A 22,080-nucleotide genomic window follows, 5' to 3' on the forward strand; every position below is an offset into this window, starting at 1 on the left:
TTTATCTGTTCTTTAACCTCTCATCTATGATGTCCTTTTGATGAAAAGAATAGAAAAGTTACAGCATCTGGATGGTGGTTCTGTGTAAAACTTTTAGGAAGAAGTACCTCAAGATTTTGGTAGTATGGTTGTTTCACCTCTTTTCACTGTGAATTTAAGGGAGCAAGTTTCTAGTCCTGGTGTGCCTGGGTCTCGGAAGAGTCCCTTTTCTTCTTTCTTCTCTATCCTCTCCTGTCCTGACTTTATGATTTATTTTCTGAAAAACTGGAAACAAGAGTCCCCAGTTCTCAGCTCAGCAACTCCTATTGCATATTACATGGAACATCTGAATTTGACTATGTACCACTTCATCACCCTTTGAAATGGGAATTGCTGCTAGTTTTGAAGGTGAAATGGGTCCAGATATAATCACTTAACCTGTGAACCTAAAAAATGCTGTAGGACAGGATTTTTGAAAGTCACTGAGCAGAGCTTAGTTTATAGGTTCCAGTGTTTTCACCTAGTGCCATTATTTTCTCAGGTATGCACCTTCCAAACGGTGGCATATAGACACAATTATGCGCGTTCTGACAACGGTAAGTAGTGTTCTTAAGTCAACATATACTAAGGGCTGGATGTGTCGATTAATGAGTCAGACAAAGCCCTTGTTCTCATGAAGCTTATATTCTAGTGGGGGAGGTAGGAAATTCATGGGGAAATATGTAACACTCTCTTGTCAGGCAGGGGAAAATGCTATGAAAAATACTAAAGTAGCATATGGGACTATATTGATGGCAGAAGAGGATGGGATATGGGGCAGTGGGCCAGGTGTCTTAGGTAGAATAGGGCAGGTCACTCAGAGGAGGTAACATTTGAGTAGAGAACTTGGTTAAATGAGGAGCTGTGCAAAGATTTGGGTGAAGAGTGTACGAATCAGAGGGAGCAGTAAGTGTTGCAAAGCCCTAGGGTAGCAAACAAGCTTGACCTGTCTGGAGAGCATCAAGAAGGCCAGTGAAGCCAGTAGAGTGACAGAGGCAGAGAATGGTAAGCTTGATGCAGGGGCTAGATTCTATAAGGCCTTACAGGAGTTAGGATTTTATTTTGAATATGATAGGAAATCATTGGAACGTTTTGAATGGCTAAATTCTGGATTTTAAATTATGATTTTATAGAATATCCTTTCTTTGGTAGTCTTCCAGAATTTTGGAGCTTCTCAGTTGATCAATTAATAGACAGGGATTAGAGATTTAAGAGTAAAAATGAAAATGTAGTGGCATAACTATCTATGTCTAATTATGTCACCAGAAGTAAAAAACGTTGACAGAGTTGACCACATTAAAATTTAAAACTTGTATAGCAGAAGGAAAAAAAAATCTACAAAGTTAAAAGATGACAGTTAGGGGAAAGACCATTGTAACATATGACAGTGTGTTAATATTTTTAATCTATAAATACTTTACAATTAATAGGAAAAAGTGAAACACTAAAGGAAAAACTAGCATTTGAACATACATTTGACAAAAGAAGAAATGACTAGTTAACAGTGAAAAATACCCTTACTCTTAAAGAGATAGTAAATAAAATAAAAGTGAGGTGTCATTTTTCACTTGTCATACTTTTTAATCTAATTCCTAGTGCTAGTTAGAAAATAGAGAACAGGCAGTACTTTATTAATTATGTTTTTAGGACTTTCTGTTGGAAAAGTAAAAGGACACTGTACAAAAATGTATATTACAGAAGTGTTCATCCTAATCTTATTTATAATAGGGGAAAGCTGGAAACAACCAGGAGTCTCCAAATGGGCATGGGTTAAGTAAATTATGAAACATCTGTAGGAGGGAATGATACCATTGAAATTTTAAAAATTTCAATTAAATAGTTTACCTACAATGAATTAATTTTGTAAAAGTTTAAAAGTCAGTATACTTAATTGGGAAATTATATTCTAACAAAAAATACGATGGTTTTTATAAGGCTCAAAAGAAGGGAAAAATTAGAGCTCCTGAAGAAAAATGTTTATTGAAATCAAAACCTTTTTTAAAAAATTGCTCCAACTTTTCGGTTTTCCAATCAATGTTCTTTTTATATGATCATATGATTTTTCTTCTTCAGCCTATTGATGTGCTAGGTTAAGTTAATTGATTTTTTAAAAAATTATTTATTTAATTGAAGTATAGTTGGCTTATATTAATTGAATTTTGAATGCTGAATCAGCCTTCCATATCAGGAATAAATCCCACATGGTTGTGACATATAGGTTTTTTAATGCATTATTGTTGTATTTGATTTTCTAATTTTTTTAAGGATATTTGCATCTGTGTTCATGAGAGATGTTGGTCTATAGTTTTCTGTTCCCGATGTTTTCTTTGATCCATGTGTTATTTAGTAGTGTGTTATTTAATTTCCAAATATTTGGGGACTTTTCAGCCATCTTTATATTACTTATTTCTAGTTTAATTTTGCATGATTTCTATTCTTTTATTTATTTATTTTAAAATATTTATTTATTTATTTTTATCTTGGTCTGCATTGGGTCTTCATTGTGGCACACGGGATCTTTTTGTTGTGGCACAGGGGCTCATCATTGCGGAGCTTGGGCTTCTCTCTAGTTGTGGCACAGAGGCTTCTCTCTAGTTGTGACGTTTGGGTTTTTCTCTCTCTAGTTGTGGCACGTGGGCTCCAGAGCATGTGGGCTCTGTAGTTTGTGGCACTCAGGCTCTCTAGTTGAGGTGTGCAGGCTCGGTAGTTGTGGTGCGTGGGCTTAGTTACCACGCGGCATGTGGGATCTTAGTTCCCCGACTAGGGATCGAACCCGTGTCCCTTGCATTGGAAGGCAGATTCTTTATCACTGGACCACCAGGGAAGTCCCTCTGTTCTTTTAAATTTATTTTTAATGGCCCAGAATGTGATCTGTCTTAATGAATGTTCTGTGTGAGCTTGAGAAGAATGTGTATTCTGCTGTTGTTGAATGGCGTGGTCTGTAAATGTCAATTAGATCATGTTGATGAGTTCTCTTATTTAAAACACTCTGCTTGTGCTTCCCTGGTGGAGCAGTGGTTAAGAATCTGCCTGCCAATTCAGGGGGACACTGGTTCGAGCCCTGGTCCAGGAAGATCCCACATGCCATGGAGCAACTAAGCCTGCGAGCCACAACTACTGAAGCCCCCGCGCCTAGAGCCCGTGCTCTGCAACAAGAGAACCACCGCAATGAGAAGCCCGTGCACCGCGACGAAGAGTAGCTCCCCACTAACTGCAACTGGAGAGAGTCGGCTCGCAGCAATGAAGACCCAATGCAGCCAAAAATAACAAATAAATACAATAAATAAATTTATTAAAAAAAATAATAGAACAAAACACTCTGCTTTTTCCTAGTAGGGAAGAATGTAAATATCTAAGTCACACCACTAATTACCTGCTTTTTAGCTTCTCACCTTTCCTTTTTGACCATTTCCCTAAACTTCTCCCTCTGTCTTTGTGTTTCTTTTTTTTTTTTTTTTTTTTTTTGCGGTACGCGGGCCTCTCACCATTGTGGCCTCTCCCGTTACGGAGCACAGGCTCCAGACGTGCAGGCTCAGCAGTCATGGCTCATGGGCCCAGCTGCTCCGCGGCACGTGGGATCCTCCCAGACGGGGGCACAAACCCGTGTCCCCCTCATCGGCAGGTGGACTCTCAACCACTGCACCACCAGGGAAGCCCTGTCTTTGTGTTTCTTAACAGGAGTGGGTATCCCAGCCACCTAGGATTTTTTCTTTGTCTTTTTCCTCTCTAAAGTACACATGGGTAGGCCTGGTCTCAGTCTTGTAAATCCGATCAACTCTTCTGTCCAGTAATGGGAGATTGACCAAGGTGGGCTGATATTAGGCACAGGTTCCACTGTTTATATGTCCTGTGCAGCCTGGTTATCATCATGCTCTGATAAGGCCAAAATTTAGTTTCCTCATAGGTTAAATAGCTGTATTTTGTTTTTGTGGTTGTAAATCTCAAGATTCCACTAGTCAAGAGGACAATAAAGAGATCAAGGTTTTCTTTTTTTAATGTGGATAATTAAATACAAAATGTTTCCTATTCCTGGGACTACTTATTGGTTCTATATTTATAAACTAGTTTTTAAAGGAGTGTGAATAAACTCAGGTATTTTATTTGTTTGCTTATTTATGTATTTATTTGGCTGCGTCGGGTCTTAGTTGCAGCACACAGGATCTTCTTGAGGCACTCGGGATCTTTCGTTGCGACGTGTGGGCTCTTCACTGTGGTGCAAGGGCTTCTCTCTAGTTGTGGTGTGCGGGTTTTCTCTCTCTAGTTGTGGCATGCAGGCTCCAGAGTGCGTGGGCTCTGTAGTTAGCAGCATGTGAGCTGTCTTGTTGAGGCACACGGGCTTAGTTCTAAGCCCTGCAGCATGTGAGGTCTTAGTTCCCCGACCAGGGATCGAACCCACGTCCCCTGCATTGGAAGGCAGATTCTTTATCACTGGACCACCAAAGAAGTCCCCTAAACTCAGGTTTTTTAAAAGTTACTATTTATTTCAGTCTCATCTTATTTAACAAGCCTTTTTGAACTGTTCATGTATACTCCTTTCTCCATCCCCCAGAGTAGCGTGACTATTATAGCTAGCTCATGTGATTTTAACACCTGTGTTGGGGAGTTGTGGGAAGGGAGAGGTTGTTGTAATTAAGTTCCCAGTGAATGTATTTCTTAAATTTTTGTAATCGTAGACCTTACCTGTTTTGAGTAGAGAAGGCTTCTTAAATTTTAAACTTTTTTTTTTTTTTTTTACTTTGGACAAAGAGAAGTTTTTATTTTTTATAAAATCTTAAAACTTTAGAATATTCATTTAAATAAGACTTTAAGGGGGGAGGGATAAATTGGGAGATGGGGATTGACATATACACACTACTATATATAAAATAGGTAACTAATAAGAACCTACTGTAGAGCATAGGGAACTGTACTCAATACTCTGAAATGGCCTGTATGGGAAAAGAATCTAAAAAAAGAGTGGATATATGTGTATGTATAACTGATTCACTTTGCCGTACACCTGAAAGTAACACAACATTGTAAATCAACTCTACTCCAGTAAAAAAAAAAGACTTTGAAGTTTGAACTGCTTATGAACATGAGAATTGGAAACGACTTTATCTTTGAGGGTGTTTTGTAGTAGTCTCCTTTGAACAGCAACAATACTAGCTAACATTTCTTATTATTACTGTGTGTTTCTAGGGGTAACTGTCCACATTTCCTTTTAGGCAGGAAGCTATGTTCGTGATGATGCAGTTCCCAACTTGATCCAGTTAATAACCAATAGTGTGGAGATGCATGCCTATACTGTCCAGCGCTTGTACAAAGCAATTCTTGGTGATTATTCTCAGGTAAGTACTTTCACTTTTGGGGGGAAATTGCCCTTTATTTTCCTGATATGCTCTTACTACTGTCACTCTAGAGGTGCCTCAGTTTTGACCTTTATGATGAGATGACCTGTGATTTGTATTAATCCTTTAAAGGACTGAAATCTTTGACAAACGGTGACTTTCTTTTGACAGCAACCTTTGGTGCAAGTAGCTGCCTGGTGTATAGGTGAATATGGAGATCTTCTTGTGTCTGGCCAATGTGAAGAGGAAGAGCCTATTCAGGTACCCTTTGTCACTCTTGGTTAAGGAGGGGGAAAAACAATGTTTTTGGTTTTAAGAGAGTAGTGTTTAATCAGTTGAGATTGATTCCTTGAAAACCTTTTTTTTTTTTTTTTTTTTGCGGTACGCGGGCCTCTCACTGTTGTGGCCTCTCCCGTTGCGGAGCACAGGCTCCGGACGCGCAGGCTCAGCGGCCATGGCTCACGGGTCCAGCCGCTCCGCGGCATGTGGGATCTTCCCGGACCGGGGCACGAACCCACGTCCCCTGCATCGGCAGGCGGACTCTCAACCACTGCGCCACCAGGGAAGCCCCCTTGAAAACCTTTTAAAGAAGCAATTCCAGAATTACATTGGAAAACCTGCTGATTTTTGAGTTGGAACTTACTGGGCCATTGTGAGATATTAAAACTGCGTTTAGGACCTACCCTCCATCCCATCAGACTGACTTACATTGTTTCTCTTACCCTCTGGCTGATAAGAAATGAGAGTGTATCCATGTTTCCATTTGCTCATTAAAGGACTGGATTTCAGAGAAGTTGTGGCAACAACACTTTAACTCTATGTATCTTTTCCCTTTCTTCCTCTCCTTCTGCCTTTGAAAGTCATAAAATGCCTCTCAGCCCCCAATGGGTATTTTCCATCCTTTTTACCTCCTCCTACATGCTTCTGGTTGGTGGGTTAGGTTGTACAGTTACCCTGACAAAGCACAGATTATGTTAGAAGCTTTGGTAATGATGATGGCAGGATTGTCTTTCTAGTGACATCCTGTGACTTAATATCAGATGTAGATATTTACAGTTAAAATTCATCTTACATTGTCTTTTTTTTTTTCTGCACAGGTAACAGAGGATGAAGTGTTGGATATTTTAGAAAGTGTCCTAATCTCTAATATGTCCACCTCAGTGACACGAGGTTATGCCCTCACTGCCATTATGAAGCTTTCTACTCGATTCACCTGTACTGTAAAGTGAGTATGGAGAAAAAGTAGGGTGAACATGTTGTTTTGTAATTTTTAAAAACTTTATTATGGAAAATTTCAAGCAAAAGCAAAAGTAGAATAGTAAAATCAATTGCATATACCTTTATTCCTCAATAACAATCATCATTTCATGGTTAATCCTTATTTTATCTATACTTTGCTCCCTGTCATCCCCCATGCCTGTTTTCTCTTTTAAAGTAGCGAAGTTATTTTCCCATATAAAGGTTCTGGTTTATTATAATATTTTGAGATGTCTGAATAGGAAGAAAATTGTGAAGGTTTTGGTGTTTAACTCTTTAAAATTTTGCTTTTTTTTTTACTATTTTGACGAAAAGTCAATTCTTGGATCAGTCTCCCAGCCAAGCATATTTAAACTTAGTTCTCTTAGACCTTCTGCTTTAATTTTTTTTTTTTTTTTTTTGTGGTACGCGGGCCTCTCACTGTTGTGGCCTCTCCCGTTGCGGAGCGCAGGCTCAGCGGCCATGGCTCACGGGCCCAGCCGCTCCACAGCATGTGGGATCTTCCTGGATCAGGGCATGAACCTGTGTCCCCTGCCTCGGCAGGCGGACTCTCAACCACTGTGCCACCAGGGAAGCCCTCTGCTTTAATTTTTAATGTTAAGCCTTGTGAAGAATGGTATTTTTTACTATTTAAATTGTGAAGTAGAAGAATTTGGTGTCAGGTAATGACCTTTTGTTGAAAGAAGTCTGATGCCATGACCCATTTGTTGATAAAAGCTTATTTTAAAGTTATTAAAGAAGAGAGTGAACACTATAAATTTATTCTTTTGTAGCAAATTAATAATCGGTACTTTTGTCTAGCAAATTTTAGGGTATGAGATATTTAACAGACAAAATCTAGTATTACAACTAGAATAAGTATGATGGTAATAAGTATGATCGTCTTGAGCTATATGTCAGATGAATGAACATAAAGGAAAAGTGTTTTGTTTTTGAAAAGTTATGTACATTAAGAAAAGAGCATTTCAAAATTTTAACCAGAACCCTCTGTTTCAAACATTATTCTCTCTGCTTGTTTATGAACTTTCTTTTGGGTATTTGAATTTGTTTGTCATTTTATCCCAAAGCCGAATTAAGAAAGTGGTTTCCATCTATGGAAGCAGCATTGATGTGGAGCTCCAGCAGAGGGCAGTAGAATATAATGCACTTTTTAAGAAATATGACCATATGAGGTAAGTAAAAGAAAGTAAACAATGCATGTGCCTCTTAGCGTCTCAAACAAATTGTCACGATAAACCCGTAAAGGAGATTCATCCCTCGTGCTTTATTAGCCGGACTTCACAACTCTGTTTAGTTCTAACTGCTTGGCCCCTTGTGTTTTGTCCATCTTCTATTCTGCCTAGCCTCTAAAGAAATAAGTGAACTATGTTCCTTTAGTCCCCTTCTCACCTTTCTTTTGGTAGAGAAAGTTTGCTTCATTTTCCATTTTATTTGGTGAAGAAGTGGGAGTTGTTTTTTTCTCAAGAGAATCACATTCAGATATCATTACTATTAACATTTTGGTGTGCAGTGTCTTCCGTTATGCAGTATCTTTTTTCCCTCTTCTGTTATGCAGTATCTTCTTTTTTTTTTTGCGGTACGTGGGCCTCTCACTGTTGTGGCATCTCCCGTTGTGGAGCACAGGCTCTGGACGCGCGAGCTCAGCGGCCATGGCTCACGGGCCCAGCTGCTCTGTGGCATATGGGATCTTCCTGGACCGGGGCACGAACCCGTGTCCCCTGCATCGGCAGGCAGGCTCTCAACCACTGCGCCACCAGGGAAGCCCCAGTATCTTCTTAATTGGAAACTTCTAATACGTACTTATTTGCTGTTCTTTCATTCCAATTTCTCTATTACTGAGAATTCCCAGTGTCTCGGGATTTAGAGGGACAGTTTGTCCATTCATTGTTACTTGCCTGCCCTTAATCCAGCCAGGAATTTAGGTCATGTATTCTTGTAATCCAGCTTCTATTTTAGTGTCTGTGTTGGGATGTGGGGAGGGGAGATGTCTCTACATGTTTGGCTCCAATATAGTTACAGTGATTGTTTTGGGTAGGGAAGCTAGGTTAACTGCCTAGAATTTAACCACTTCAGATTCTTTCAGGTCTGCTCTGCTTGAGAGAATGCCTGTCATGGAAAAAGTAACCACAAATGGCCCTACTGAGATTGTGCAGACAAATGGAGAGACAGAACCAGCTCCTCTAGAGACCAAGCCACCACCCTCTGGGCCACAGCCCACCAGCCAGGTAGCTTTTCCCTTGCTTATCTGGGGATCTTCATGATCTTATAGTTCCTTAGAACCTATCTCTTAGCTGATACCTTTCAGTGTTCCTGGATTGATTGATGGTTCTCTTCCTTATTTTTAAGTGTTGAAAGGGCTTTGCATCAGATACAGATAAGGCAATGACTAATGAATAAGACTTTATTTCCTTGTTTAGGCCAATGATTTATTGGATTTGTTGGGAGGAAATGACATAACACCCGTTATTCCAACTGCACCTACAAGCAAACCAGCTTCTGCTGGTGGAGAACTTCTTGATTTGCTGGGAGACATCAACCTTACAGGTGAGGCCAGACTAGAGTTATTTCATGCTTTGTTAGGGATAAGGGCCTTAGGGAAAAACTGTACTGAACATAGCCTTTCTATCTAGCACATGAAACAGTTGAAGATGGGAGAGGCTAAGTGAAAAGCAAGAGTCTTCACAACATCTGGGATATGTTGCCATACTAATACTCTGGAGATAATTAATAGGGATTCCTTAAAGTCTAATTTTTAATTTTTTGGAGAGTAAATTACTCATAGCATTTTAAGATAGAAAGGACTGTCTCAGGTTAGAAAAGAAATACATCCCAAGAAATACATTACTTTTTCTAGGTTTCTTTCTACTCATGGTTAGTTTCCAAGAACTGTGGCCGTTCGTAGAGAGTGGAGAGATGTCAACTGTTTTCCTCCTTCCCTCTCTCTCTCTGTCTCTCTCCTTGGTATTAAAGCAATGGAAGGAGAAAGTCATCCATGGTTATAATATTCAAATATAACTTTTCATTTGGGAATATCTTTTCTTATCTTTATTTATATGTAGTAGACATTTGTAATTAATGTGTTCAGAGATATTGTGAACACAAGAGTTCAAGAGAGTCCAAGAGGGCTTCCCTGGTGGCACAGTGGTTAAGAATCCGCCTGCCAATGCAGGGGACATGGGTTCGAGCCCTTGTCCGGGAAGATCCCACATGCTGCAGAGCAACTAAGCCCGTGCCACAACTGCTGAGCCTGCGCTCTAGAGCCCGCGAGCTACAACTACTGAACCTGTGTGCCACAACTACAAAAGCTCACATGCCTAGAGACCATGCTCCACAACAAGAGAAGCCACCTCAATGAGAAGCCTGTGCACCGCAACAAAGAGTAGCCCCCGCTCACCGCAACTAGAGAAAGCCTGCGTGCAGCAATGAAGACTCAACACAGCCAAAAATAAATAAACTAAAGAAAAAAAAGAGTCCAAGAGTATCACTGTAGCATATAATTTCTATCTTAAGTGACTTCTTTAAAAGTATAATGGAAAGTTACAGCATACATGACCTTACGTAGAAAACAGCCATAGGATAAAGTTGTTGAATGCTCATCTAGACTGGCTATCATAAGCTAAATGAATTTTTTCCTAACGTAGCAGCCTCCCAGAGCTTATGGTTTATATTTGTCTTAACAGAATTTAAAAATGTTACTTGTCATGTACTTAGAGCCATTTACAAATAGTCATTTTCAAATCTTGAGATGCCAAAGCTATCCTAGATATATGGAAAAACAAAAACAATCCCATGTTTAAAACATAGTGTATGGGGAATTCCCTGGCAGTCCAGTGGTTAGGACTATGTGCTTTCACTGCTTAGGGCCTGGGTTCAGACCCTGGTCAGGGAACTAGGATCCTGCAAGCTGTGCGGCATGGCCAAAACAAACCGTAGTGTATAGATGATATGCTTTATTTATTAACATAATAGCCTTTCCATGTTAGTACATAATCTTACCAATTATAATTTTAAATGGTTGTCTAATATTTCATTAAGTGTGAACCATTATTCAGTTCCTTACTATTGGGCGTTTTGTTTGTTTCCAGATTTTTCTTATCATAACTGATGCCTCAACATACCGTTATTACATAAATTTGTCCAAATTTATTTTGGGTTTACATTCTTAGGCTAAGTTAAGTTAGGCTTAATCTGTCTGAATCTGTTTAAAGTAAGAAGGATAAATACTTAACATCATAGGGTATTGTGAGGAACAGTGACTTAGTACATGCATGACACATAGTAGGCACTTGGTAAATGTTATTTATCGTTTCCTCAACGTATATGGCCGTGAGTTTCACTGTATAGTCATAAATATTATCATCTTTTTTAAAAAGCCCTAACAGTTGAAAGATTGATGCTATCATTTTGTTAATTTTTATTTTTTCATTCAAGGGAATGTTTTATATTTATCCATATGTGCATTATACATGAATTTCCTTTTCGTACATTCCTTTTGTATCCTTTAACTCATTTATCATGGGGTCTTAATGTTTTGTTTTTGTTCTGACTTTCTTGTTTTTCTAGTCTTAAATGAAAAAGTAAAATGATAAAATGTTAAAAAGTCTAGATTTTACTTTCCTTATTCATAATGAGTTTAAACACGTTTTCCCATTTTTTTAATTTTTAAGTAAAAAAATTTGAGTTCTAGATTCTGTAAGCCATCATTACAGTCATATCGCAATGCACAGTAATTTAAATCAGTAGAAAGTAGGAAATAAATTTAGTATGAGCTTTTAGACGAACTGGATCAGTGAGTTTCTGTTGTTTCTGAAAACTACGTATTGTACCATTGCAGGAGGAAAAAAGCTAAAATTTGGAGGACTTAGGGACTCATATGTTGCCTGTGTGTCTTGGGTAGCCTGTGATTTTCCATGGGAACACGTTTCTAAAATTGTTTTGAAAATGGAAATTGTGGGAAAATTACTAGATTAGATTTATAAAAACTAGGATAACTATATGAATATTTGTTTATATTCTTCATTGGTAATCTGCTTGACTGCACATCCTGTAGTGTCCACATTTGTTTTAGCTCCTTGTGCTTTGCTTAGCCCTATGTATTTCTACCTTCCTTGCTAATTTTTAGTATGCGATTTTTTTTCGAGTGTACTTGGGCATTATTTTTTTTAAGCTAATTCAGCCTTTATTTCATTTTGTGAATTTTTTAAATGGTGTAATTTCAGTTAATTTTATAAGTAGTTTGAAATCTATTTAAGCATAAAATGCATTCTCTTTCTTTTGCTGAATTTTCTTATGCCTCTTCTTAGAATCTTGATTTCTGTTAGTTCATGATCACGTTCTATCCCTGGCCCTCCTTAACTTGTTCTTATTTGGAAGGATCAAATAAGTATGATAATCTGATGATTTCTTTCCCCCACTCCACACCACCTCTCCCAGGGTGTGTGTGTGTGTTAAAATTAATAAATGCCTTGATCTCCTTAGCTTGTAAAATAAAATGTCACTAAGAGAGTTGACATTCCCTGTGTACTGCCCCCTTATCTCCTTCCCTCTTGGTCCCAGAGGTAACTACTATCTATTCTAAACTAGTGTTAGCTTTGGTGTTTACCATTCATGTGTATTTCTAGAATGATACAGCGTGTAGTATTGTTTTGCCATTTTTTGCCTTTTTTTTTTTTTTTTTCATTTTTTGCCTTTTTAGAACTGGTATCCAACTGCATGAGTACTTTTATACCTTGCTTTTTTTTGCTAAACATTGTATTTGTGAATAATCCATGCTAAGTGCATTTCTAGTGCATTCACATTTTTACTGCTGTATATGTATAGTATTTTATTTTGTCAGTGTACCGCAATTTACTTACCCATTATTTTGATGATGGACATTTTATTTCCAGAATTTCATTGTTAGAAATTATCTTGCTATGCACACTTTTTGTAACATGTCTCCCTGTGTAAATATGCAAGAATTAATCAAAGCATTCTTTCTCTTGTGAAATGCTTGTTCATTTCTCTTACCACTTTTAAATTAGGTTAACTTTTTTCCTTATTGATTTGTAAAAGATATAGTTCTAGGTAATCATCCATTTGTTATTTTGTAGCATACATTTTCTTCTGCCTTTGGTCTATTTTTTTTTTTTTTAAATTTATTTATTTACTTATTTATGGCTGTGTTGGGTCTTCGTTTCTGTGTGAGGGCTTTCTCCAGTTGCAGAGAGCGGGGGGCCATTCTTCATCGCCATGCGCAGGCCTCCTCACTGTCACGGCCTCTCTTGTTGCGGACCACAGGCTCCAGACGCGCAGGCTCAGTAGTTGTGGCTCACGGGCCTAGTTGCTCCGCGGCATGTGGGATCTTCCCAGACCAGGGCTCGAACCCGCGTCCCCTGCATTAGCAGGCGGACTCTCAACCACTGCGCCACCAGGAAGCCCCTGGTCTATTTTTTTTATGGGTTTTTTTTTTAATGAACAGAAGTTATTCATTTTAAAGTATTTGGATTTTTTGTTATTTTTATGGTTTATGATTTTTGCATCTTGTTTAAGGCATCCTTCCCTTAATTTGAGATCATGATAATTTTCTTCCATATTTTCTTGGTGAGATTTGTCATTCTGGCTAAGATTGACCTAACTTTGGGATGTTTCATTTAGGTGCTCCAGCTGCTGCTCCACCCTCCCGCCCCTGCCTCGTCCCACAGATATCCAGCCCCCCTTCTTGTTGGATGGGCTTTCATCACAACCTCTCTTCAATGACATTGCTACAGGTACGATCACTGGTGTTATCATCATTAGAGCAATGAGAGATAGTTGTTGAAGAAAGGAAGTAATAATTTTGGAAGCATTAGACTGACTACAATTAGACTGATCTCCCTGTGCTTTCCCAGGCATCCCCTCCATCACAGCATACAGTAAGAATGGCTTGAAGATAGAATTCACCTTTGAACGGTCAAACACCAACCCCCAGTGTCACAGTGATAACGATACAGGCCTCCACAGCACAGAGCTGGACATGACGGACTTTGTTTTCCAGGCTGCAGTACCAAAGGTACTATAATTGTCTTCTTGGCCTTTTTCCTTGAATTAAAAATTGGCTGATTATTTTTTATGTATTTGGTAAGGGATATATTTTAATGTTCAGAGATCAAACTAAATTTGCAGATTTAACTCAAACTAACAGTAATTAACTATTATGGTTCATTAAAGCATGTCATTTTTTTTAACTAAGGCATGTTATTTTAATGAATACTTTCTGCTTAGTCAAAAATATTCTTACAGTTAGTATTGTCTACAATGGATAAAGGAAGGGCAGCCTAATAGCAACAGAGCAGAATTCTACAAGGTGATTCATTAATGCTCAGGGCACTGAGGATAAGTTGGGATTCAGTAGTACAGTGGTAAAGACCTAAAAAGCACAAATTGTAATGTGGAATTAAAGTTCAATTGAGATGAGAGACTTCATGTATTTGATATTCTCTTCTAGTCACTGGATCAGAATTAAAAGTTTTTGCCTCTTGATAATGTGAGAGAAACATTCCTCCTTCATTAACATCTAGTTTACTATTGATGCAATGACTGCTTGTTTTTGTAAATTGAAGTTTTGTTTATACCAAATCTTAGTTTAAAGAGTGTTTATGTTCATCATTGAATAATGAAAAGTTTTGAAAAAGGAAAATGTAGAATGAGGAGTGGGCAAAATTTTTCTGTAAAAGACGAGATAGTGAGTATTTTAGGCTATATGCTGTCATAGTGCCAAAACTGTCATGGGCGATATATAAAGATGGTGGCTCTGTTCCAATAAAACACTTACAGAAAGAGGTGTCAGTTCATTCTTGGCCCATGGACCATATTTTACCAACCCCTGGGATAGATTAGGCTAATCTGATCTTTTCAGTGACATGTGAAGTATGACATTCAGACAACACAATTTGGAAATTGAAGACCTTTTACTTGTGGTTACTGCTGACTTTGCAACCTTCTTTACTTGGATTTTTAGGAGTCAGATAATGTAGATGTTTTACAAGCAGTAGTTAGTGGTTTTCAATACTAGTTGTATGACATTAGAGCAGGTTACTTATCTCTATGCCTCAGTTTCTTCATTTGCAAAGGGGGTGTGTCATCGTGATATCTAATTCATAGGGTTCCTTTGAGGAATAAATGAGTTTTATGTGCCAGGTACTGTTTAAGCACTTTTCGTATGTTCGGTGCTCAGTAAATGTTAGTTGCTACAACTTAGAGTTTATACTTACTATTTTACGCTGCGGTTCTAGCAACATACTGTCTGTGCTTTAAAGTATGGCCTTCTTCTTGGTGTTGTACTACACAATGCCTATTTGCATATCATGATGTATCTTGAACTTCAAAACGTTGTATTTCTTAGATTCTACTAATACTATTTTTACTTTTTGTTATTTCTGAAATTGAGGTACATTTTAAAATTGATACATAGTCAATTGTCATAGTATCATTGGCAGCCTATTTTCTTTCTCAGTGGTATATAAAATAATGGTGTGAATTACAGTTGATGCCATCTAACATTTAATGAAATAAATGTAAATAAATGAATTTTAGCTTACATAATTTATCTTGACAGTAGACTTATGAATAAGTCCCAAAGTAATAAACCTGTGCATTGAGATTAAATTTCTGCTCTTATAATTTTTGGCCTTAGAGAAGACCTAGACCCACGAACCTCCTTCCTCCTTTCTTCCTTCCCTCCCTCGTCTTTTTCTCCCCTTTGCCCTTCTCTCTTTTCTCTCCCTCCATCCCTTTCTTTCTCTCTCCCCCTCTTCTCTTCTTTCTCTTTCTCTCTCTCTAATTCTCCTCTCTCTCTAATATTTTAGGAGACTAAACTTTCAGGAAAATTTTTGTAACCCTAGTCTGTAAAATAGCTGCATACATACTATATAGTGCTAACTATGACTTACCTGTCTTGCTCACAGCACTTTTATCTCTCTTCCCTGTAAACAAACAAAACAAAATCCACCATTACTCAATAAATTATGGTGTTTGGCTTTTCCAGGTTTTTTGCTGTATGGGTTAGTTCTGCACATAATTTTTCTGTTAGGGCTTTGTGCCCCCAATGTAGAGATCCTGATGTGTTCCACATACGTATTAACAAACTGGCTTTTTTTAGCTTTTCCTTTACCTCTGTCCTGTAGGAGTAACCCTTGACACATTCCAGATTATATAGGCTTTAGAAAACAAAGGTTCAAGTCTCTGATCCCAACCGTCCAAATACACAAAAGTTTGAAGGCATGTAGTTGGTGACTAGTGTGCTGGTTTACTATTTTTAGAAAGCTTTTCATTTCTTTCTAGTTTTTTTTTAACCGCAGGGACCCATTTTTTTTGTTGCTGTTGTTTGTTTTGTTTTGTTTTTTTAGTTACATAGTTGATCAGTTACTATTAAGTGAGGTTGCCAGAACAAGAATTGGTTACTTTTTGAAAAGTGGTAGGCTAAAGTTGCTTCTACCAGGAAGGAAAGAGTAGCTCATTGCTAGAAACAATGGCGTTTTATAAATGCCATGAAGTGATAGCCCACATGCTGTGAATTGCTGATATCTGAAAAACAAATAGAATTTAGTAGTAGGTAAATCTGGTAATTGAACCATCATCTGCGTGTCTGACTGTATTTGTTGACATCTCTGACATAGTGTTAAGTGTATTTTTCTGAAGAGTGCCCTTTGTTCCCCCCAGACATTCCAGCTGCAGCTTCTGTCTCCTAGCAGCAGCATCGTCCCAGCATTTAATACGGGGACCATCACACAAGTCATTAAAGTTCTGAACCCACAGAAGGTGAGTAACACATTTGAAGACATTATCTGAGCAAGGTGTAAGCATATTCCCTGAAATAAAATTTGCTTTGTTTCTCAAAGCTTTTTCTGACTCACAGCAGAAAAGAAATCTTTTAAAATGTCTGGTCTAACCTCCTTGTTCTTTGTAGATAATGAGTAAAGCCCAGACACACAAAATGGTTTAGTGGCATCTCATTAAAATGCACACTTAGAGGACTTCCCCACGGTCCAGTGGTTAAGACTTCACCTTCCAGTGCAGGGAGTGCGGGTGTGATCCCTGGTCGGGGAGCTAAGATCACACATGCCTCATGGCCAAAAAACCAAAACGTAAAACAGAAGCAATATTATAACAAAATTCAATAAAGACTTTAAAAATGGTCCACATCAAAAAAAAAATCTTTAAAATGCACATTTAAAGAGTTCTCTATTTAGAGGCTTAAAAGTCTAGGTTTTTGCATGGGGAGGGGGACAAAGCAACCAGTATATCTGAATGTAGAGCATAAGATGAGTACGTTTACCTCATTTTTCTAGAAAATTGGATACAAGGGTTGAATCTTTGAGAAAAGCACTTAGCAAATGTTTCTGTGAAAATGCTCCTGAGTGGTTCTGTCCTGTTAATGTGGTTCTAGGATTGAAGCCAACAGTGAGTTCTGGAGATGCATTTTCTCTACTTGACTGCATGATGTTGGCTAATAGCTAGAGTATTAGGTGGTTTTTGTTGTTGTTTTTTGCCTGTGTTTCATTTTTAAGAGTTCTGCTTTAAAATAATGTGTGTTTTCTAAGATTAAAAGTCTATTTGTAGACTGTACAGATTCTAAAGATTTTATTTCAGTGTGTAATTTTTTATTCCCTTTTCTTCTGACAGCAACAGCTGCGAATGCGGATCAAGCTCACATATAATCACAAGGGCTCAGCAATGCAAGATCTAGCAGAGGTGAACAACTTTCCCCCTCAGTCCTGGCAATGAGGGTCCAGCACCATTCTCATTCTTATCCCACTCAATCAAAGGAACTCTGGGAAGGAGATTATGATCGCTGCAAGTCCCCCCCAACTGTACCATGGGCATGAGGAGCTGAAGAGAACTGTTGAGGAGGATTTTCCTAAAGTTATTGCTGACCTTGAAGCGTTGTTAAAGACTAATCTCTTCTCCTCCACTGTTGAGGCCGGCTGCTTCTGGAGGCTACTTTGCACTCTTCCTCCTCCTCTCCTTTTTCTGCACTTCTCCACCCCTCCTACATTTACAGCCAGAATCAACATTCCCTGAGCCCCTGAGGAAATAAGCAGCTGGTCTGGAGGAGAGGACTGGAATTCATGGCAAGAAGACACTCACTCTGTCTCTGCAGCAGAGTTGCCCCTTCCTTTTACTGTGTTTCTCTGTGGACTGGGCGAGGTGGGGTATTTACTCCTCACTAGCTGGGTTACCATCTTCAGGCGCTTTTTACATCTGGCATTGAGAACGGAAATGTAACGGTGGACATCAGGGAGCCCTGCCTTTTTCTACTGGTTCCCCCAATGTTTGAAAGAGGCATTAGGCTCCTGGTAGCCTTTTCTGTGCATTGCTGTATACACACAGACACACACATGTATGTATGTTTGTTACCAAGAACTGGTCAGACCTTGAAAGGTTATTTGTAAACACTGGACAGATGCAGTTAAAAAGAGCTTTTGTTTAGATTTGGCATGAAGGATATGGTGCTCTATTTGTAATAGAAACTTCAAAGGCTCTTCCAGCCCCCCTTTCTCTGCATTCTTTAGCTGTAGTCATGAGTACTCTCCATGATTTTCAAAATTGATTCCCCTTAAAGTGCAAAGTGGACAACTTACAAAAGGTATATTAATAGTTATTAATGCCCCTATTCCCACTACAAATTTTAAAGTTTCTCCCAAACCCATGACTTGCCTGAACTATGGTAAATGGGTGGAAAGAGGAGTTTGCCACTTTTAAAGTACAGACTCCTTAACAAAAAGCACCTTTGCCCACAGGAAGAGTGAGTATCTGATTCACTCTAGAGCATATTGGAGTCATCTTCTCCATTACTCAAAATCTCCCTTTTTATTTCCTGAGCCTGGCTTGGACCTTGGCATTCCGTTTGAATTCCTTCTTCTAACTGGAACATTTGTGTTGTATCTGTAACACTGGCACTGAAATAAAGACCACGCAGTTAAAGAAATCTTTCCTATATCGTACTTTATGGTGTTGGAATGAAGCCTTGTAGCTTCCTTACCCCCTATGTCAGAGGAAGTCTTATAGACACCATAGGGTAGGAATATCCTTTCCTGAGTGCGAGAAGTTGGTCTTTCAAGAGAGGCCAATCTTATGAGTATCTGCATCAAAGACTTGAGATCTGGAGCTTTTTAAACTAGTGAGAGTGCCGAGTGCTTTTAGAAAGGACCCTCATGTTATCAAACCTTAACACTGAGTTGCTGGCATGAGGTAAGGTGACTCTCCTGTGGCACGTGTTGAATGTACTGTGTATGTTCAGGTGCACAGGTGCCATGTCTGATGTACTAAAGAAAAGGAAAAGTCAGGCCCACCTTGCTCTTAAAACATTTGCAATCATTACTGTATTGAGTACAGTATAAGGACCACTTTGGCTTTGGTCTTAAAACTGGATACAGATATCCATTTCTTCCCCCTCCATTTCACCAAGCCTTTACTTAAAATCTTCAGTGTCTTGTCAAATCTAGCTCTGTATCAGATGCTAGATTATTCCTAACATTTGACAAACTGGAGTTGAACTAAAGGCTCCAAAGGGGGAACTTTCTGGTCTTATTTTAGTATTTAAGAGCAAGATTTGCTAAAACTTATTCTACTGGGTAAATGGTTGACTGAGTCAAGAACAGGATATTACCTTGTGCGTAGTTTTCAGTAAAGTAAGTGTGGTCTAGTGTGTGTTTCAAACAACTGCTCTGCCTGTGTGATGAAAAATAGTCTTTAAAGGTTTCTTTGCAGACTGATTTCATTCGATGGATACTTAATGCTGTGAAACGTGATAGGATTAACATAATATTGGTGGATTTCTTGAATAGAATTTGTCTAACATTCCTCTTGTGGTTGAGGCTTTATTTTCTCTCTCACGTTTATAGTTAACCAGCTCAAGTTTCTTTAGTTGAACTGATTTGAATCTCAGAAATCTGCTGAAGATCATGCTATGAGACAGTGCTAGCTAATGGGGCTGGAAAGGGTCTACTCTCAGAACAAAGTGTCTCCTTGGGTGAATGTAGTTTTGAGGTAGAGTTATGTGATCATCCATAGCTTTGTCTAGACAGAGTAAAAATCATGGCCTTAATACAAAGGGTGCTGTGTAGAATATGAAATGATTCCAGAGAGTGAACCTGAGCACCGTATTGAAGGACTAGCAGCCAGGTAACTAACTGCCTAGGATACTGATGGTTGTGAAGACTGTTTCAAATGATTGGATCTTTGAAAGCTTCAGTGTGCCTTAGTTTCTAGGATCAGAATTCGTTCTCCTCTCATTTGGCCGTGCTGCTAAAGGAGGAATCTCTTAATTTCTATGAATACTTACACATTTCAGTTATTTCTTTCCCTAGTATAACCATTCACGGGGGAGCAAAATTGTTTAGATTTACAACTTCAGAGCCATTGTGAGGAAAGGGTGATTTCCATGGCTGTTTTCATAACTCCAGGGTGATAAGCAGTGAGCCTGAACACACTTACTTGGACAATTTCACATGCACTTTTACCTCATTATTTCCCCTCTTCCAGAGTAGTTTTTATTCTGTACTCCCTCCCCACCCCCACAGTAATCCTAAAGGAGAATTCGTCTAAGTAATCTCAGAAAACTGTAGGAAGGGTGCTCTACCCGAGAAGAAGCTTCTCCCACTATGCTCCGGTGCTGTTACCTCGAGGTAATTTGGACAGCCATGGAATGTTTCATGCTTTGTATAGTGATTATCTGTTCATTTTAAGGTCTTTCTAATTTAAAGAAACATTCCTCACTGTAACATTTGGGAGGGGATTCCTTCCCTCTTGTAGATTAAAGATGTGCTTCGTACCCCTTTTTTGTCCCATTTATATAAGAAAACTGTCTAGCACTAACGGTTTGAGTATTTCCGTCTACTATATAACATGCTTTCCATTTTTATGTTGTTCTGAGAGGTTGGAAATTAGGGGATACTGTTTTCAAGGTTCAACTTCATTATCTTCTGCGTTGGAAAATATTTGGGCTATGAGAACTAGGGGAAGGAAAGTTTGAATGCGTATGTTTTTTTCTAGTGAATGTGTATTACCCACATTGTCCTAAACAGAGAGTGAGCTAGAGAGCAAAAAGTGGATACTCACGAGCTTTGTGGTTGGTGGAGAGGTGGTACACGTCTGTGCACTCAGGAGTTTGGTAATGGGGAGGATCACTGAAAAGAGACGTGCTCAGAAAGTCCTGAAGTTTAAAAAGCTTTGACCAGCTCTGGCTCAGGAGGGTGGGCCTGCTTGTAGAACTGGAAGTGAATAACTCTTTTTCAAGCAATAGCAGTGAGTGGGTCCCATCTACAGGGTTCCAGGACCTGGAACATTCAAACAGAAGAAAAGGCTGAAGCAGCATGCACAGTTGCTTCTTGAACTTCCACGAGGCTGATTCTGACTTCAACATGGAACATTGGAGTTTTGTTTTTGTTTTTGTTTTTGGAACCTGCTGTTGCGCTTTGTGTGTTTTGTTTTTGTTTTCTCTTTGGGGGCTTCATGGGAAAGAGCTTCTGAACTCTTTCCTTTGTGAACTCCCACTGTGTCCCTGTATAGTCCCTTTTCTTTCATAATGTTGTAAGTTACATTTTCATTAAGCCCCATCACATCTTCTTTACTGTAAAGATATTAAAAGGCTGTTTCCAAGCGGGACGGCTAATGAAGTTCTAATTATTGCAGACATATTTTTGAGATGTAAAAAAAATTTTAAATTAAATGATAAGTCTTAGAGGCGAGAGGAATAAAATGGATGTAAACATTTACATGGGATGCACTAGAATTCTGCTGTGTGTATTGTCTTTTGGTTGAAACAAATTATGAACAGTGACTAATAAAAAGTCAATACTCAATGATTTAAATTTTGCTTCCTCACTTCTTACAAGTGGATTAGAGAAGCCTTTGATGAGTTCTTATTCCAGAGCTTTGAGCTAAACTTGCCTGTTAATGTTCCTTTTACACAGAAATCTCACCAAAAGAGGAACTTGAACAAATTTTTAAAAACTTGAAGTTACAGACAGTGAAAAGTGCAATTGGAAATTTTAACTAGTGATTGTTTCCATGCTGGTATTCTCTACATGGGTGAATTCTCAAACAAGGCAAATAAATCATGTCAAGATGAATTGTGTGTTAGAGGTGGTCATGAGCTTTTAGTTTAAAGCGTCTATTTGTGATTTGTTCAAGTTTATCTGTGTCTTAAGAAGAGGAAGGCTTGACCAGCCAAATGAATTCTGTTTCATGATCTATTTTATATGAACTCTTCCATAGAAGTGAGAGTGGTTGAAAGTTGGGAGCTTATGTGTTCTAGTACTCAGATGATCCCTGATAGTCCCTTATTGAAAAGAGGGAGAGTGTGATAGTTCGTCCCCTGAGAAGTAGAAGGAAGTAGGCCTTGGCAATTATCTAATTTATGCAGAAGTGCCCTTTGGTGCTGTTTGATAAGTGACATTTCTGTAATCTTACATGTGGCTTAGTTAAAATTCATCTTTGTTTCTAATATTAAATT

General features: G+C 38.6%; 1 protein-coding gene across 1 annotated transcript in view; it reads left to right on the forward strand.

Moving 5' to 3' along the window:
* Nucleotides 1–21,436, forward strand: part of AP1G1 (adaptor related protein complex 1 subunit gamma 1) — an 80,983-nt gene extending 59,547 nt beyond the window's left edge. Inside the window, 12 exon segments of the mRNA XM_032613059.1 lie at nt 521–575; nt 5,226–5,348; nt 5,520–5,609; nt 6,446–6,573; nt 7,673–7,777; nt 8,689–8,830; nt 9,023–9,149; nt 13,242–13,289; nt 13,292–13,354; nt 13,475–13,635; nt 16,284–16,382; nt 17,247–21,436. Coding sequence (XP_032468950.1) covers nt 521–575; nt 5,226–5,348; nt 5,520–5,609; nt 6,446–6,573; nt 7,673–7,777; nt 8,689–8,830; nt 9,023–9,149; nt 13,242–13,289; nt 13,292–13,354; nt 13,475–13,635; nt 16,284–16,382; nt 17,247–17,348 — 1,243 coding nt within the window. The 3' untranslated portion in view covers nt 17,349–21,436.
* Nucleotides 21,437–22,080: the final 644 nt, after the last annotated feature.

The sequence above is a fragment of the Phocoena sinus genome, chromosome 19 (assembly GCF_008692025.1).
Source record: "Phocoena sinus isolate mPhoSin1 chromosome 19, mPhoSin1.pri, whole genome shotgun sequence".
Taxonomy (NCBI): domain Eukaryota; kingdom Metazoa; phylum Chordata; class Mammalia; order Artiodactyla; family Phocoenidae; genus Phocoena; species Phocoena sinus.